The sequence below is a fragment of a genome, unplaced genomic scaffold (genome assembly GCF_019419815.1).
Source record: "Pyrus x bretschneideri cultivar Hongxiangsu unplaced genomic scaffold, Pyrus_bretschneideri_v1 Contig7, whole genome shotgun sequence".
In the NCBI taxonomy this organism is placed as follows: Eukaryota; Viridiplantae; Streptophyta; class Magnoliopsida; order Rosales; family Rosaceae; genus Pyrus; species Pyrus x bretschneideri.
In genome coordinates, this window is record NW_025999809.1 from 11,357,421 (window position 1) to 11,377,308 (window position 19,888).

The 19,888-nt window shown below is 36.9% G+C and overlaps 2 protein-coding genes across 2 annotated transcripts; one reads left to right on the plus strand and one right to left on the minus strand.

The window, feature by feature from the left end:
- Nucleotides 1-533: 533 nt before the first annotated feature.
- Nucleotides 534-6,431, plus strand: LOC103951320 (auxin response factor 6). Its single transcript, XM_009362673.3, is given in 15 exon segments — nt 534-1,033; nt 1,036-1,047; nt 1,578-1,690; nt 1,898-1,996; nt 2,079-2,135; nt 2,208-2,363; nt 2,526-2,610; nt 2,855-2,945; nt 3,043-3,207; nt 3,284-3,406; nt 3,670-3,745; nt 3,883-4,030; nt 4,123-5,258; nt 5,392-5,582; nt 5,989-6,431. Coding segments are annotated over 15 exon segments (2,679 nt in total). The 5' UTR covers nt 534-1,005; the 3' UTR covers nt 6,188-6,431.
- Nucleotides 6,432-9,543: 3,112 nt separating this feature from the next.
- Nucleotides 9,544-12,884, minus strand: LOC103951319. The gene is given in 7 exon segments (XM_009362671.3): nt 9,544-10,004; nt 10,275-10,356; nt 10,515-10,941; nt 11,141-11,735; nt 11,737-11,831; nt 11,964-12,132; nt 12,702-12,884. Coding segments are annotated over 7 exon segments (1,596 nt in total). The 5' UTR covers nt 12,732-12,884; the 3' UTR covers nt 9,544-9,806.
- Nucleotides 12,885-19,888: the final 7,004 nt, after the last annotated feature.

Below are 19,888 nucleotides of genomic sequence, written 5' to 3' on the forward strand. Positions count from 1 at the left end.
AATGACAGCAAAAAATAATGGCGGTTGTGCTTTGATTGACTGAAGCAGAGAGAGAGAGAGAGAGAGAGAGAGAGAGAGGTAAAGCAATAGTGGCAAAGCCAGCAAGCACTAGTAGTGTACTAGAACAATCACCACCACCACCACCGCACCCAGCAGCAAACCTTGTGTTTCCATTACTGGAAAGTTTGGAAGCAAACCCAACTCTTGGATTCTCCATCTGTGCATATATTCTTCCTCAACAGTCTCTGTTTCTGTCATCTGTCAGCCTATTTTCTGCAGAGTTGATCATCGCGTAGCTTTGAGTTTCCTCTTAGAATAATGCACAGGCCGTTTGATTGCACCTTGCTTTCACTTGGGTTCCTTGCAGTTTGAGATCTGGTCCTTTCCTGCTTTCATGGTGGCACAAGCAACTTGGTGTTCTGAAGCTGAGATCTGGGGATTCAGCTAGCCGTTCTGGGGCTTCTGAGTTTTGCTGGGTTTTTTGCTGTAATTGCTGGTTTTTTAGATTGGACTATCGGGGACTGAAAGTGTACAATCTGTGACTTTGAAGCTCTGTTAGTCACAAATGGTGATGTGGGTTTGTTGAAGATTGTGACAAGAAGTCTTTAGTTGCAGATTGGACATTTTGGGGGGTTTGGTTGAGGCTGGCTACGTGCGAATGAAGCTGAAATTGATCGTTTTTTTAAACGAAACCGGTTTCGGTTGAAGTTTCAGGACTTGGGGAATTGAGGGTTCATCTATTTATTTTTGCATGAATGTGAAGCTTCATGCTTTTGTGATTTCCTGGTAAAGTTTTGCATGAAAGTTTGTTTCTTTGGGGGGTTTGGATGTGTGTTTGCTGGTGAAATATGATATTTTGCAGAAAAAAAAAGGAGGGGAAGAAAAGGATTGTCTTGTAATTTGGTGAATTTTGGTGTTAAGTTGTCGTGATTGTGACTGGGTTTAATAACTTTTTGTGGAGTCAAATTCTTGGAGGCTTCTATAGTTTTTGAATCTCTGCAAATAATGAGGCTCTCATCTGCTGGTTTTAGTCCCAATCCCAGGAAGGTATGGTCAATTAATGTTGCCTTGCAGAATTGTTTTTGTGGGTATTTTTCTTTTTCTTTTCAGGATTTTAAACTGAACTTTAGCTGTAACATGTTGTATGAATTAGATTTGGGATGTTGATAGTTCTGTTTGGTTGCCCAAAAATTGTGGGGGGAAAAAAGTTAGATTTTAGAACTTCATAACCCAAGTTAGCAATTGTATTAAGCTCTCTCTCTCTCTCTCTCTGTGTTTTCTACCGTCTCTCTCTCTCCTCCATTTCTCAGCTGCAAGTGTCTTAATCTGGCTTAATTTTGTTTCTGCCTCTGTCTTAATCGTCGTAAACTTAAAAAAATTAGTCTGAGATTTGGAAGTTTACCATAATTTCCAGAAGTCCATATACTGATGGAAAACTGTTTCCGTTTATAATAAGAATCTCAGAGATGACATTTTAGTTTGTTTTTTTGGTATTCTTTAATTGGTAGATTTAATCGAATTCTGAATCCAAGTGTTGGCTTTAATTGGTATTCGTTTTCATGGACTCCGTTTTGCAGGGGAGAAGCGAGTTTTGAATTCTGAACTTTGGCATGCTTGTGCCGGTCCTCTTGTTTCTTTGCCCGCTGTTGGAAGCCGTGTGGTTTATTTTCCTCAAGGTCACAGCGAACAGGTTTGTATAAATAATTTGTCGGTTCTGCTTTTGCAAATTTAGTGGCATGTCGTTTTTATTCGTCAATTTATGTTAGCGAAAGGATAAGTTTAATTTTGCCTACTTTTTGGGCAAGAAATGTGGTATTCTGGGTGATGAATCTTCTGTAAACGTTCTACTTTTTTGCTCATTTTCCGCATGTGCAAACCGAAATGCTTCATAATGTAGGTTGCGGCATCAACCAACAAGGAAGCGGACGCCCATATTCCTAACTATCCAAGCTTGCCACCGCAGCTCATCTGTCAACTCCACAATGTGACAATGCATGTAAGGCTTGTTTGGTTTGGGAGTTCTTGTTCTTAATATTCCTATATAATGGTTTCTAAAGGTTCGATGTTGTTAACTTCAGGCAGATGTTGAGACAGATGAAGTGTATGCACAGATGACCTTGCAACCTCTAAATCCGGTATGCCACTTTACCTTGATTGGCTTTTGGAACATGTTGGTCGCTTTCTCACATGTTAACCTTCATCTGCAGCAAGAGCAAAAAGATGGCTACCTTCCAGCAGGGTTGGGCAGCCCAAACAAACAGCCTACAAATTATTTTTGTAAAACCTTGACAGCCAGTGACACAAGTACTCATGGTGGTTTCTCTGTCCCTCGCCGGGCAGCTGAAAAAGTGTTTCCTCCATTGGTAAATTCTCTAACTATATGCAGTACGACCATCACTTTTGAGCATTTCTAGTGTTTGTGCAATAGTTCTGGCACTTGGTTTGTGAAAAAAATGACGTTTAATGTTCCTGTCTGCAAATTATAGGATTTTCCCTTGTTTTTTTTTTATCGTTTTTGTTGGCAGGATTTTTCCCAACAACCACCTGCCCAAGAGTTAATTGCAAGGGATCTACATGATAATGAATGGAAGTTTAGACACATTTTTCGAGGTGAGGTTTCTAAGGACAATTTTCGTGAAAAATGAAGAAATATTTTAAACCTCTCTTCATATCTTGAAGGAGAGAAGTAGACAGGACTTTAGATGAGTACAAACGTAAACACTTGTTGATGCTTTCCAGCCGTTGTGACTTCTTTTAGTTTCCCAACTTGAATAGTGAGAATATCATGTTACAAAGCCTTTCATTCTATAAAATGAATATTGACATGTTTGTTGATTTTTCTTTTCTATTTCAGGCCAGCCCAAAAGGCACCTCCTTACAACGGGTTGGAGTGTGTTCGTAAGTGCAAAAAGACTTGTTGCTGGAGACTCGGTCCTTTTCATCTGGTAGGCTGTTCACCCATTCTCTGCTGTGTTGTTTTGTTTTGGTCAAATAAATAATGTGTTATTTTTCAATGCTCATACTATTTTTACCTGCTTGCAGGAATGAAAAGAATCAGCTACTCCTTGGTATCCGGAGAGCTAACCGACCCCAAACTGTGATGCCTTCATCAGTTTTATCAAGCGATAGCATGCACTTGGGACTTCTTGCTGCTGCAGCTCATGCAGCTGCAACAAACAGTCGTTTCACCATATTTTATAATCCAAGGTATGAGTCTATATAGTCTGATGATACCAAATTTTTTTAGGTTTATTACTTTGGAACTTCAACACCTTTCGTGCAGGGCGAGCCCATCTGAGTTTGTCATTCCCCTGGCCACGTACATTAAAGCGGTCTATCATACATGCATTTCTGTTGGCATGCGTTTTCGGATGCTGTTTGAAACAGAAGAATCAAGCGTCCGCCGGTAGGTTCTACACTTATATTTCCTTGAGATGTTATAACCAAAACGATTTTTTTTCAACAAGTCTTGGATGCTTGTAATCTCGTACTGAAAATAACATAAAAAATTTATGGGTTGGGTATGATGGTGGTGATTTATAAACTAGAATAATACAAAAGAATTATGAGGGCTTTCGGTACATTGAAGACTGCTAGCCTCCTTTATATTATTTTATTCTAGAAGTTACAAACTTTATGGGTTGATATCTGACAATTATACATTATCAGCTACATGGGAACAATAACTGGCATAAGTGACCTAGATCCAGCTCGGTGGCCTAATTCACATTGGCGCTCAGTCAAGGTTTGTTCTATAATTCTTAATATGTAGATACGTATTGAATATCATAATCTGATTTTTTTTTTTTTTTTTGTTAAGTTCATTCAGAATATTGTTTTACATTGCTGGAACATTGATGGGAAAATTTTAATTTAATTCAGGTGGGTTGGGATGAATCCACGGCTGGGGATAGACAGCCAAGAGTCTCACTGTGGGAGGTTGAACCATTAACAACATTTCCTATGTATCCATCTACGTTCCCCCTCAGGCTTAAGCGGCCGTGGCCACCTGGACTACCTTCTTTCAGTGGTATGCTCATTTACTGCTACATATAGCTAGTTTCAACTCCTGAGTTTACATCTTCTAGCATTGAGGCAGCAAGAAAATCTTTGTTCTCTCAGGTATGAGGGACGACGACCTTGGCATGAATTCTCAACTTATGTGGCTTCAAGGAAATAATGGAGACCGTGGAATGCAATCGCTGAGCTTTTCTGGCATGGGGATCACACCATGGATGCAGCCAAGACTTGATGCTTCTATGATTGGCTTGCAACCAGACATGTACCAAGCTATGGCTGCTGCTGCACTTCAAGAGATGAGGGCAGTAGATCCTTCCAGACCGCTACCTACATCCCATCTACAGTTCCAGCAGCCCCAAAGCCTCCCTAATAGGTCTGCTGCCTTGATGCAGCCTCAGATGGTGCAAGTGTCTCAATCTCAACAACCCTTTCTCCAAGGTGTTCAAGAGCACCATCGCCAGTCTCAGCCTCAGGCGCAAACTCAGTCTCACCTTCTTCAGCAGCAATTGCAGCATCAGAATTCTTTCAGTAACCAGCAGCAGCAGCAATTAGTTGATCATCAGCAGATTCCAAGTGCTGTCTCTTCCATGACTCAGTTTGCTTCCACCTCTCAATCCCAGTCACCATCTTTGCAAGTCTTCACATCGCAATGCCAGCAACAGAGTTTTTCTGATTCTAATGGGAGCCCTGCAACCAGCACCATTTTATCTCCCTTGCACAGTCTCATGGGTTCATTTCCACAGAATGAATCATCCCACCTGCTCAACCTGCCTAGAACCAATCAATTAATATCTTCTGATGGCTGGCCATCAAAGCGAGCAGCAATTGACCCCCTTTCCTCTGGAGTTTCTCAATGTATTCTGCCTCGAGCAGAACAGTTGGGACCTCCCCACATTACTATGTCTCAGAATTCTATTTCATTGCCACCCTTTCCAGGGAGAGAGTGCTCACTAGACCAAGAAGGTGGTACCGATCCTCAAAGCCATCTTTTATTCGGTGTCAATATAGAGTCCTCACCTCTTATAATGCAGAGCGGGATGTCAAACCTTAGAGGAGTTGGCAGCAATTGTGATACTACGACCTTGCATTTTCCTTCTTCTAATTACATGAGCACTGGAGGCACAGATTTTTCACTTCAAACAGCAGTTACACCTTCTAGTTGTATTGATGAATCAGGGTTCCTGCAGTCTCCAGAAAATGCGGACCATGGAGACCCACTAAAAAGAAATTTTGTTAAGGTAAGTTGCAGTGGCCTCTTTAAGGCTTATAAATTATTTTGTAAAGTTCAATAATTTTCAACTAGACCACATGTGATATTATAGTTGCCTTAATATGTTCTCATCTTTTAATCAAAACCATAATTATTTGCAGGTTCATAAGTCAGGGTCCTTTGGAAGGTCCCTGGACATTACCAAGTTCAACAGCTATCAGGAACTACGTAACGAGCTTGCTCGTATGTTCGGCCTTGAAGGTGAATTGGACGACCCTGTGAGATCAGGCTGGCAGCTTGTATTTGTTGACCGGGAGAATGATGTTCTTCTCCTCGGGGATGACCCCTGGCCGTGAGTTCCTTCTTCTATAATTTTGTTTTGGTTGCAAACTCGGGCAAATACTCCTAGGCTCCTAGCTATGAATTGTAGGATAAAAAATTCATGAGTCCACCTGAGTCTGAACTTTCGGAGACTTAAAAAGTTCCTCTAGCTGTAAGTTGTGAAGAGTTAAGACGAGGCGTTGTTGAGAAAACTTGTTTAGTATTTTTGTCATTGCCAACTGTTCTAAGTAAGAACAACTTAATTTCCATGTGGACTAGGCTCCCAATTTTGTAGCGAATGACTTGCATCTATTTAGGCACTATTGAAATGTTGACCACTTGACAGTAAACTTTCCGGTGCACCTTTGAATTAGTTACATCTGAATTCGGTTATTGATTAACTGACTCTTGATTCATTGTTCTTATGCTGATACCAGGGAGTTTGTAAATAGCGTGTGGTGTATCAAAATACTCTCACCACAGGAAGTGCAGCAAATGGGGAAACGAGGCCTAGAACTTCTAAAGTCAGTCCCAAATCAGAGGCTCCCAAACAATAGTTGCGACGACTATGGAAGCCGGCAGGACTCAAGAAACTTGAGCAGCGGGATAACGTCCGTGGGGTCACTCGAGTATTGAACGACTTAACCGGTTAAGATACCATTCTCTCTTCTGTAATATTATTTGCAACCCCTCCAACCCTTTTAAAGAGTTGGAAGGGCAGCCTAATACTTTAGCTTTAAAGCCTAGTTTATATATAAGCCAATACTGTAATTAAATGATACGTATTTTTTTTCGTTATTTCCTTCTATCGAAATACGTACGACGCTGTATTAGGAGATTAATGTTTGTGAAAATAGCCTTAAAAAGGTTTATTACAGTATGTTTCTGGTGTAGTTTACAAATTGTGGGGAAGGCGAAGCCCCTCATTTGCTCAATTAATCTCTCTCATTGCATATGAACTGTAAGTTCGTGTCTGCATGGCTTTCTCTAAGCGATATTGACAGAGGACGGAGGACGAACTGAACTCTGGACTTCGGCTGCAGGAGTGAAAGCTTTACATGCATATCAAAACACCTAATTCTCTCATGTTTCATATCTACGCGTGATTCGCTTGTGCATTTTAAAAGCAGAATATTTGAGGTAATGTGGATATATACCCACATCTACCTAATTTTCTCGCGTATTTAAATCGTTTGCAAAGAATTCTATTAGCCGCTCGGTGGAAATTGTAATTCTAGGCCACTCTCGCGGCTTGTCCACTGCGAAGGGCCATTGACACGTGCCTCTTGAGCCGGAGGCCCCTACTGCAGTTCCGAGGCTCCTACTGAATGTTTATCAACCTTCTTTCACAATTATTTGAGGGCCCCATGCTGTGTCGGCATGCATGTTCTCAAAATTAAAAACTTTTTTTTTTTTTTTTTTTTTTTCAGTTTTTCTTTTAATTGAAATTTTATAAATTGGGTTGGTGAGTAATCTCCAATTCCCCAACCACTCGAATGATGAGTTATAAGCTTCTTTTTTTTACTCGAACTTTGCCAAACTCTACAATTCTAACTTTTTATTTTTATTTTTATTTTTTATTTTTAAAAATGCTTCAATGACAAAATGGTCTTTTTATTGTAGCCATATGGTCAATTTAGTTCCCATGTTTGTCTATATTAGCCAATTAAGAACATTTCATTCAATCTCTTTTAAAAAATTCACAAAAAAAATTATATGAGATATAATTACCCTTTATTTTTACAGAAAAATAAAAATCAATGAGAAATAACACATATAAGAAATAAAACTTCTAATCTGAAAAATGATTAAGGCTGTGACGTAGAAAAGAGAGGCGGTCAAGGAGTTGGGAGGAGAATAATTTTTCTTTTAATTTTTAATTTTATTCATTTTTGAATACTTTAAATCAAATAAATAATTTTATATATAAGTTTGTAATAATTTATAATAAAAAAATAATTTTATAAATAATTTATAAAAAAAATTACAAAAATTAGGTGGAAATGTCCTTAATTGACTAACATAGATAAACACAAAGATCAAATTGACCAAATTAAAAACACAAGGACTAAATTAACCCGATGACTAAACCACATAAACCATTTTAACATTTAAACCTTTAAGAAACCCATGCACTTGAAGTCGGATAAAGGGTCGAACATACATATTTATACAAAAAAAGGTTAAATAAATTGTCAATCATGTATATTTCCTGTGTCAAATAAAGGGAAGAACAAACGAGCATTTTGATTCAAAAGACAATCAAAGAAAATGACTTGATTACGGTACATTCATGTACGTATTAAATAATAAATGTATTAAATAAATGCATGTACAGTAGGTCAAAGAACAAAGAGATATTAAACCACTAAAGTCACTAGTGGACCCGATGGCAGATGAGTAAAAGTTTGGGTTATGCATGTTGTGGGGTTACCTCCAAAGATGGGACATTTTGATGGATGGAAAGGTGACAAAGGTAGGGCACCCTCCACAACAATAATAGGATCCTGCCCCTTTAAAAGGTAGGTTGGCATGGACCAATAGGATCCTGCCCCTTTAAAAGGTAGGTTGGCATGGACCTGGGTTGTCTTCCTTCCCCATCTCATACCCTTCTTATCATTTTTTATTTCTGTGGTCACGGTTAAGTTACGACGTTACGTTAATATTTTATATTAATTTTTTTATAGAAATAATAAGACAAAAAATAATGAGAATATAAGATTTTGATCTGACGTAACCATAACCACAAAAATAAGAGGGGATGAGAATGGTATAAGATGGGAATGACAGACAATCCAGATCCGGTTGGCATACAATTATAAGGCAGTGACTTTTTTCTTGAACTTGCATTGTAATTTGCATGCTCACTTTTGTGCATGACCCCATGCTCTGTCATCCACACCATCACTAGATCAAAGTCTCCCATCTTTGTTTAAACAGACACGATGAACATCAACCCTTTTATTGTCTGCCTGAATTGAAGCTCAGTCCAAAAATCTTTGGAGGAGAAAATTTGTACATGATCTCGACGTTTAATTATTGGACTTCTTTTTTCTTTTTAATTTCTTCCAAATGTTGTGTCATAGTGTGATGGTAACACCATGTGAGCTTGCGCTAGCATGAGTACAATCATTTATGCAGCATGTCGGGTTAGAGGTCGTGTGCTAACGGCTGTGCAGGTGTCATAATTTGCTGACACGTTTTCAAAAAGTTATTCATATGCTTTTATTAACACGTGAGAACTTAAAAATCAAAATAATTTTGATACCTAGTTTTGTTAAATGCAGAAAAGTAAAGAATTAGAATGATTATATCTCGTGTAAGTAAACATATCACGAGTGACACAAATAACTATTTCTTTGCTTGCAAGGATTGCTCCTGTAGACATAAGCAACTCAGAAAAGTAAGATTACGGAGGGAATTGTTATTTAGTTTATCAGAAAGACAAGTTCCAAAAAGTGGATGCTGAAAAATGTATGTTAAGCCATGTTTGAAGCATGCCTAGAGGTGTCTAGGTTAAGTGGCCTGGCCTAGGGCATTGGGGGTGCCAAATATAAAAGAGCCCTCCAACTCTAGGGGTGTGCACAAGCATGTGGGGTTTCATTAAACAATACGCAGTATAAGCTTTTTGTCATGTGAGGTCGGAATACTTATCTCATCAAAAGTTGGGTTGGGAATTGGAAGATGTCCCATGAATTTCAAGTGGGACTAGGGACACCTATATCCAGGAATCTTTCTTAGGGCTAGGAGCCTAGGACTTTCTACAATGCTCCTTTCTGGGCTGAAATAAGTTTTTAAGTTTGATGGTGGTGGGCTTAATTTAAGGTACACCAACTTTCAATTTGAGGTAGTCTCCTATGTGCATAGTTGTGTGGGTGTGAGAAGCCAGTCGAGGACTCAATATTGTTCATTGACAGGCCACTCACACCCTCTGTTGGGCACTGTTAGAGTTTGAAAGAGAGAATTCCGCCTTCAACGTATATAAGCTAAAATAAGTCTAACTAGTATAAAATTGCTTTAGATTTTTCTGCTCTCAAGAGTCAACATTTCCTATTTGTTATCTTCTTTTCCTCAAATCTCAGAAAGTTGGGGGAGATGGTGCAAACAACGACGGAACATGGATGTTCAAAAACACTGGTTGTTCTTTAGATACAAAGTTTGTATGTTACACAAACTCCTTCCATCATATTAATGTGTACCACGTACAACACAAGCGGTGTATGAAACTTTTCTTCTATATTTTGTTTCTGGTTTCTCACAACCAACCGCAACAATTGTATGATGGCATTCGTCCAGTCTGGCGGATGTATTCAGCTTGAGCTGCAGTTTTCTCTGCATTTTGATTCTTTCTGGCTTCCGCTGCTGCCCGTTTCTCTTCGGATCTTTGCTTTGCTAGTGTTATCTTCTTCACTATCTTGGATTGAGCTTGCGCTCTCATTTGTTCAACTTGAGCCTGAAAAGAAGTACTCCGGAATTAGTTATGACAAATAAGGAGTTATCCTCCCTACCAAAAACATATCATTGGTAAGTACGAAACACAACTTGTTGAGAGTCAAGAAAAGCATAAATTATAATACTTTCCCAATCGCCAGGTATAAAGTTAATAAATGGAGCTCACTGAACCAGTTCAATACAATACACCAGAAATATCGATCAAGGTTTCAGACTCGAAAATAGAACAGTTCTGCTGACTAATGATGCAAAATCAAAAGAACTCAAATACCTCTATTCTCCGCATCTCTGCTTCGAGTTTTGCCTTCTGCTGACTTTCCCATGCTTGGATTTGGATTTCATCGCGCTTGTACCTGAGAAATGTTAGCGATCTCTAGTCATGTTAGGATGGCAGAATATATCTACATGGTTTCTACTACAAAAGCATAACAGTACTCTATAAGAAGCAACGAACAAAGGTGATCCAATTGAAGTTCTAAAAGTATGGGGATTATTGGGTTGAAGAAGAAACCTTGCTGTATGTCTACATTTTTCAGCTTCCTCCCAGGCAGCTGCACGTTTTTCATATTCTATCCGCTGAAGTTCTGCTGCATCAGTTTTTTCAGCAGAAAGTTTTTTCTCCTGCTCATCTTTACTTGCCCAAGCGGCAATGTTCATCTTACCAAGCTGAACACCAAGTTCTACAATCTCCCTTCTTGTCTTGAGCTTTAATTCTTCTTCCGACAATTGCTTTTTGTTGTTTGGCCGTGATTCCCCATCAGTGGTAGGTGTGGGAGCCGGTGCACCTCCTCGGGGGGTTGACGGCATTGAAGAGATTGGACTGCGGAGTGGGGTTGTTGCCCCTTCAGGAGTGGCAGTCCTTGAAGGCTCTTGACTTGGGATAGGTGTCATTTCTGTTCCCATGTCTCTCATTGAGACTGCTCTTATGGCAGCAGTGCCTGCATAAACCGAATGCAAAATGTCAATTTCCCCTGCCTCTGCTATACACTTTGAAGTCTACGAACAAGGAAGCTATAAGCAATGCAACAACAAATCTCATGGAACTTGATATAGGTAATGTAAATTTTCATCAAAAAGAAATACAACACCTACAAAACAAAGTACCACATGAAGTTCTTAAAGCCAATGAAAGCGTACCTGCAGTATTTTCAGCAGTACTCTTAGAACACGGTGCATTCCCATGACCTACTTCCATTAAATCTTTACTTTGTGTGGATTCATCAAACAGAGCATTCCTGTCAGAAGCTTGACCTGAACTCAATTGAGACTCCGAAGGAACAAAAGAGAATTTATCAAATCCAATCTGCGATGAAGGCTGACAGAAATCAACCCGCTTTGTGTCTGCTCCTCTGCCATTTGGCTTATAATCATAATTAGCAGACTCCGGAACCACCCTCACCATATTTGTCACCGGCAAACGAATTGTTTGGTTTTGTAAAGCACTCTTTCTGGGAAAATTAGCTTGAACAATTTGCTTACTCATTATCCATTTCTCGGCGTCATTCCACTTAGATGGCATAGTTCTTGAAAGTGTTCTCGAAAGGTGCTTATGTACCGACTTCTCCCCTTTATGAAACTCAAAACTGGATGAACTAGCATTACTATCATAATCAAGATTTTCGTCATCCATCATTCTCACGGGGTGAATTGCGCTTGAATTACCACTCTCACCCTTTGCATAATGCTGCAATTTAACACGACCGGCATCACTATTTTCTCGTGGCAACGACTGCCTTTGGTTGGCAAGAAGCTTGATCGCTTTGTCCAACGTCCAATGCCGCTGCCCTCAACAAATTCATAGACAGAACTTCCAAACTGGAAGATGTAACTGGACAGCACAAGACTCAATCAGTAAACAGTTAAGCATTTCCGCAATGCACGTAAAAGCCATTCGAGAGCTAAGCTGGGATTAATCGACGCTCATGTTACAAATTTTCAAACCAAAAGAAGAGAGACAAACCTTCCTCATCTCCATTCATGGGGTCTAACAAGCTATTCTTCACGAATTCGGAATCATCAAGCTTCGAGGGCGAAGTTCTTGAGGAGTTGCTGTTTGATCCATCCTTCTTTTTGTGATGGTGAGGCCCTATTAGCTTCATCCTCAATTTACTGGGAGAAATTATACCGGTCTGAAAAGGAAAACAAAAAAGACACAGTAAAAATTATTACCCTCATTCCACTAATAAAAAAGATGCTAAAAGCTGTGATCTTTGTGAACAAAATAAACTGATTAAACAAATCCAATTAATAAAGTTACTTCAATCATTCTAAATCATCTCAAATTCGAACCAAATAGCATTATTTTGAGTTTCATTTTATTTTTAAAATTAAAAAATAGAGGAAAATTAACAATTATTACAGAAATATAAAGCCATAATTTCACATCATTCCACTGTGACTTGAAACTCATAATTAAGCAAGTCTTAATTTTAAACAGGGCTAATAATTAAATATTACAATGAAGTAGCAAATGGGAATCCAAATTTGATTGAGCACATAAATATTATAGCAAATCCAGTTTCAACAAAATTCATGATTCTTCAGTGCATTTTCTCATTTTTCCCTCCACCCCATTTCAGAAACAACCCCACAAAGTAAAAAAATCATTCAGGAAAAAGTCCATAACCAAGGAGAAAAACTCCATTCATCTCCAAAAGAAAATAAAAAAGTTAAAAACATGGGTTTTTGTTAAATTTACCTGAACTTTGTGTATCCTCTCGTACTCCATTAGATCTCTCTCTAACTCTCTCTCTCTCTCTCCCTCTCTCTCTCTCTCTCTCTCTCCAACTTTCTCTCTCTAAAAGAACCTTCTTTGCTCTCTACAATATCATTCTGAGGAGGAACTAGAAAGCAAGAAGGGACCTTTAAATTGGGGAAAATACATCTCTCTCTCTCTCTGTATTTTGACTGTCTGTATTTTTTTGGTAGGCAGACAGAGTCTCAGACAGGCGTGTTTTCACTGTTCCTAGTTATAAGATCGCACGATTTTGTTTTGTTTAGTTGTACTCCTCTGCAGCACAAGGCCGTGCTGTACTTCTTTCTGATCCTGACACGTCATTAATTGACCCCACAATCACCGGGGACCACATGACGTGCCAAAAATCTGCAGGCGGACCTCTCTTCCATTTAAATTATAGTTGGCGGGCTTCCCACGAGAACAGATTTCTCTGTATGACCAGTATATAAGATGGTACATCATATATCATTATATAAATAGTACGATATGTGTTTTAAAAATTTAATTATTTAAAAAATAAAATTTTTTACCACTTACATTAAAACACGTGATATACCACTCGTGTTCCTGTCTCAATAAAAAATTTATCTTCCACCAGAAATTGCCGATTTTTTCATAGACCCAATTATTATTATTTTCCTTTGTATTATAATTTTATCAACTAATTAATTTTTCTATTTTTGAAAATGAAACAAATGATTAAAGGCAGAGTTTTTTGAACAGTGACAATGCTGAAAAGTGGAATTTCAGTTTGCTCTACATATAAACTAGGGATGGGCATTTAAAAAAAAAAAACCGACTGAACCGCCCAAACAGAACGGGTGGCTTGTTTGGTTTTTTTTATTTATTTTTTATAATTTTTTGTTGTTAAATCGAACAAGACCGACCTTAATAATTTGGTAATTGGTTTCCCAAATTCTTAGAATGTGGTTAATCAAATTGACTGGCATATATTTATTTATTTTTAATCATAATTAATATGTATAGTAATATAAATGGTTAGTTCTTTACGAGTTAGCGTGGTTTCATCACATGAAAACAAAACTTGATTGATTTAAGAGTCTCTTTGGAGAAGAATAGAGAGCATCATTTGGAGAAAGCAGCAACTATTGGTTTCGTACTCTCCTTGGGTAGCTTCATTTGAGCTTTCATTTGAGCAATCGCTCATATTAATGCTACGTTTTATACCTTTAAGGAAAGACATATGTTATGTATTTTCGCCTTCACACAACTAAGAACTGATCCAAACCAACCTGTCATTATCGGTTAATCGACCTGATCGGTTTAAGATCCAACTTGGTTTCGATTTACAATTTTATCCTTGACTAGATTGATTTGATTTCAGTTTTGATCCAATACCGAGTTGCCCACCCTATAAATTGAAGAAAGCTTGTGGGTCGATACTCAATCAATCACAAAAATTTACTATAAATAGAAATACCATTTTGCTTGAAGAAAATGGAGGTGAAAAAATAATTACTTGTCAATCTATCTAATCTAATCACCTAATTTGTGGGCCCTAATCTTGGATGATTGTCAATCAAGCTTATGTAACAAATGATTTCGGTTGCTATTCATGCATCATTTTTTATTTCAAACTGTTAATTTTTGTTTTTTAATCTTATTTCATTAATATTTCTTCATTCCATCTCAAATTAAAATGTAACGTTGAACCTAACCGTAAACATAAGATGATTCAACTGTATAGATGGAGGTATATCCATCTATCCATATTTTTCATCACGTAGTTGGATCACAGATTCGACAAATAATCACAAAATTATTGCATAATTAAAGCAAGAACAAGAAACAAGTGAATCATATAGCATATCATTGTCGATATTCGTGAGGAAAATGATGTGGCACATGAGCGAGAGACCTCATATTTAATTAGCTCTATCTTAGCTAATTATTGTAATTGAGAGTTCTTACAAAAAAATGTTAATAATCACAAATACATATTTGTGTTCAATTTTTTTTATACACTGAATGATTACGGGCTTATATTTGGACATGGACGATGGTAGCATGGCCAGAAATGTACCACATAATTGGATGTTCAGTCTTACCTTCTTCTTCTTCTACCTTCCCTCGGATTATGTGTGTATTTAGCAAAAGATAATCTGCGGAAATGTAAGACTGTCTGCCACAGTTTTTTCAAACTTATATCCTTAATTATTATTTGTCCTCCTATTTTTAAATATTTCTGTCATTTCATAAGAATTTTTTTAAGAAAACCAATTAGATAATTTGTTTGGAATGCTCGATGAAGCAGAAATCAAATTAATTCCCTTAATCACGGGATAATATAGTGGAAGTGGTTAATAGCTGCATAATTGTTAACTAACCAGTTGCTCACTTTTTAAAATGAATTTATAATGTATCATGTCTAATTAAGTTCATCTCATATTTTAATACAATTAATAAAAAACTGAATTCGAATTCATTTCAATAGATCACAATTTGCTACGTTCAGTCCGCCAATGAATGCCTAAAGAGATGAACAAAGTTCGACTCAGACTAAAAGGGAAAATGCCAAATGGTTTGTTGAAACTTAAATCGCGGAGGTGGCAATTGTCGATTAGTTGAATTGACGTGAATGGAAGAATATATTAGGGGGAGGGGTGAGGTCAGCAGTCAAAGTGTCAAATATACTTTTGGTAAACACATGCACCAAAGCAAGACTCATTATTAAATTTGGACGTGAATGAACAGTGTCAGTCACATCAGATGGGTCATTTCATTGTGGTTGTTTGTAGGGTTCAGAATTCTATAATCCTATCATAAACCCTAACCTTTGTGTCGTTTGCTATGTGAAGAAATATTTACACTCTTTTTTCGCATATTTCAAATCAATAACTCAATGCGTGTTGTTATTTAGACGTGTTAAAATACATGGTATTGCGATATTGATGGTGTATATTATCCTGACGTATCAAAAGATGCAAATCTTAACGCACTAATGAATCTTTAAAAATAATGAATAATCGTGACTTTCTATCAATTTTCTTATTTTAAAAGAGACCTATAGTAGCAATTTAGTCTTTATCTTTGCACTTTAATGTTCCATTCTTAAGTCATTTACTTATCTCAATTAAAAAAATAATAGAAGTAGGATATGAAAAATTAGGTACGAATAACATTTTTTATTATATTATTACCTAAGAATGAAAATGTAGTGCTCAAAGCCCTAGGAGGCAAAGTAACTAGGGATCCCTTATATTATAATCCTGGGTCCCACACCTACGATTGTAATTCATCAAGAAAATAATTTGAACCAAGACATTCTTCACACAGTTTCTATTGGCAATTTGGCATTACTCTTTGCAATGTGCTCGATCAGCAGATTGGGACTTGTAACCCTACTCACATGTGTGTTTTCCTTGTCAACTGGTCCAATGCAAGCATCCATGGACGAAATTGAAAGCTTGGCACTTACAAAATGTTTGAAAAATTGGCTCAATCTGTAGCCTACTTCTCTGACCACATTCTCCACATGCCGAGTCAACAGAGAACAAGTCGGCACCCTTCGTTTTCTCCTTTTTCTTCTGCAGACTGCTCATATATCATACTCCAAAACCAATCATGCGTTTGATATTCTTATTGTGATTGTGACGTAACAAAGAGTAATGCTAGAGAGGCACAATTTGAAATTAAATTTTGTAAGTACTTAAGTATTGATTAACGTGCTTATTTTCTATTGGTGACATATCATTTGGTTTGCAAATTTTATTTAAAATTTTGATCTTCTTAGCATTATTTTATTGAAAACTTTTTTGGGTTCTGAAGTTTTAAAAGAGTTGTTTTTCGATATCATTAAACCTGCGTTCAAATTTTTCTCACTTTTACACTGGATATTTTTACTAGCAATAAAAATATTTGATTTTCATTTTTTTTTTTTGGTAATCTTGTGGTGAATACCCTATAAACACTAAACTATTTGAGAAGTACAAACTAGGCAGTTCCTACCGACTCGCCAAATATCATCAAACAAAAGATCACAAATCCAAACAGGAAATTCTTCAAGAAAATAAAGACCCATGTCAAGGTTGTAGCTCCAATTGGCTAAACAGTTTGCAACAGAATTCTTCTCTCTGTAAATATGCTTGAGCTGAGAGTACTCGAATTAGTTCAAAAGCTCATGACAATTACGCAAAGAGACTGATCAAGAGTATGAAGATTATTGGATTACATATATAGCTTAGTTTCTACATAGTTAAGATATTTTTCTTTTGTTCAAGTGATATTCCAATTTAATTTAACGTGTTGGAAGAAGATTTTTCGAACTTAGATTCAATGAGCAAATTAACACATTGTTTTAACTAACTTGTTTATGTTTGTACAAGAGGGAATGAGGAAAGTAATTGAAAGGTTACTAGGGAGTAATATGAAACGGTTATTACTATGAAAATTTATGATAAGGCTGAACCTTGATGTTAGGTGGGTACGTATAGCAAAGGATACTCAATTATGGACAAATCATATGAGGCTTAGGCTTAGGCAAAGGATACTACATATTAAAACCTTGAGGAGGCTTAGGCAAGACGATTCGCTATAACCTTCCTCTTGTCGACGCGTTTTAGTGTTTCATGTTGCTACGATTTTTAAACCTCGTTATGCTTTATTGTAATTTGCCATTGTTAGACATTTACCTCTGTCGTTAACCAAAAAGAATTCACAATTGGAAATGGTAAGAAAAATGAAAGCCATATTTCATATTCTATAGGCAAAAGACCCGAGCAGTAGTAGTCAATTTTATATTGCACGCCCTTTAGTCACATAATTCAAACACTCTTTTTAAACTTTTGGTTGTAGGACTTGTAGACCCGGGCAAAGACCTAACATGCACCCACCATAGAAAATAAAGGCATCAATAGTTGCACATATTGCGGTATGAATGATTTAATAGTAAAAAGAACAAGCTAGAGAGGGAGTGTGTTAGACCTTTTGTAGCAGAGAATACTATGTTTGTTTTGATCCTATTTGAATCAAAAGGCTCAATGACCTTTTAGCTTTATTTTATTTCGGTCCCCTAAGTACTTGCCACTTTTTCTTTCTCCAATATTTGAAAGTTGCAAGGGAATAGCTTTGTTTTGATATGTGAAGCACCTTGTTTCATTAATATAATTTTAATTCGATCCCTTTTTTCTTGACACAAGGATAAGGTTGGGTGAGCTTTAATTTATAGTCATTGAAGGTTTGCAAACTAATGACTTGTTTAAGACTATTTTTAAAAATACTAAAATAGCTTTCTGACGGCCAAAAGTTGTAAATATATGTGTGTAGCATAAAGTTTTAAAATGTTTTTGGTTCATATAAGTGAATTTTGAAGAAATACTTGCTAAATGCTTTCACTTTCAAGTGTTTTTCTACGAAATACCTATATTTTAGTAAAAAAGCGTTCAACGTTTTTATTTTAAAAGTACTTCTAGTTGTACTTATGAGCAAAAATGTTTTCAAGCCATCATTCTTATTATCTTAATGTTGGATGTGGTTCTCGTTGAAGATGGAAATTAGGAAAGGGGAAATTCTCATTTCTGGGTTTATAATCATGCGTTGTGGGCCTTTGCAGTTCATTGCAGGCATTAGCTTCCTGAAGATGGATAGAGAAAGCAAAGGATATGATACCTAATAAAGGTGATTTGCCTTGGAAAGTTTGACAATTTGTTAGTTTGGTTATGATTTCTCCAAGAGATTTTCCAGTAGGGTCCTTAAATGATTGAAAAGTCATGAAATGGCTTTGTAATTTTGACTATCCCAGCTAAGAGCATCAAATGCAGATTTAAATCTCTAATATGCATGCCAGATCCAAACCTAACTTCTTATTATCTTTAAATTGGCAGGCGAGGTCTTTTAATTGGGTCCCTATAAACAGTTTGCACATTGATGTCAAACTACTCTTCAAATGTGTAGAAAATTGTACTTTGCTTGTAGCGTGATTGATGACACATAATTATATGTAAAAAGCTGAACATTTTTCTTTATTACATTGGAATGAATCAAACTCTGAACTTATGATGCATAATTCTAATTCATTGCCCCTGCCTTTCCCTCACCACTTGAGCTAACCCTAAGAGTGAGCATTAAGAAGCCAAATATTATTCTTCTAGAAGACATAGCTGCGTCAATATATGTATTGCTTGCCATGCAAGTTAAAGAGAAAAGGGTTCGTAACAATCATGTGTATTTATTTATTATATATTAGGCCAAATCGGATAAATGATTCATGTGGTCATAAGGTATTCGGAAGATAGGTTATGTGCTAAAAAAATTCAGATTTAAACCCCTGTGGTGTACATTGTTAGCAAATTTAGTCTAAAAGTGATTTTTCCGTTAACTATTTGTTAATACATGGGTAAAATTATACTTTGACATGAATTGAAGGTGGCAAAATAAAAGATGATACAAAAGAGAAGAAAGTGTTGATGCAGTTGCAGGCAGCGTCGGTGGTGGCGGTACAAGAAGCGGAGGAAGAAGAAGAAGTGAAAGACAGGCAAATGCATTTCTTGAGATGTGAGTCGATTCCGACAAAAAGGGAACCTTCTCCATACTCCTCCTTTTCCTCCTTTGATCCTCATTCTTCCTAGTATTTAATTTCTTCAATTTCTGATAGGAGCATATTTATGCTACTTAGTTATGTTATTTCCTTACATTTAGTGAGCTAATTACTACTTATTATAGTGTTTTGAGCTATTTTCGTTTGTTTGTAGGTCCTAATGACAAACTTGGCAAGAAAAGGCAATTTTGAGCCTTTTAGAGCAGTTTTGGGCTTATTTTGGATAGCTTGTATATGGAGCTACATGGATGGACAAATTTGGAGTCAAAAGAGGTTAGAAACATGCTACAAATCAGAAAAGGAAAGTTCATGACAAAGAAGATAAGGAAAGTGCAAGAAAAGAGGAAACATTATCCAAAACCTTATCCAACCTTATCTTATCCAAACCTTATCTTATCTTATCCTAACCTAATCTTGTTCCACCTTAATCCTAACTACAAGTGGACCTAAAAACCTAACTTCTAGAAGCCTTATTTGACCCTAAAAGGGTGCCACACCTTCCCCCTTTTATGCCTTCTAGAACACCCAAAATCAGCCATAAAACACTTAGTTTCTAGAAGACCCAATTTTGGACGAAAATTCTTAAACCTTT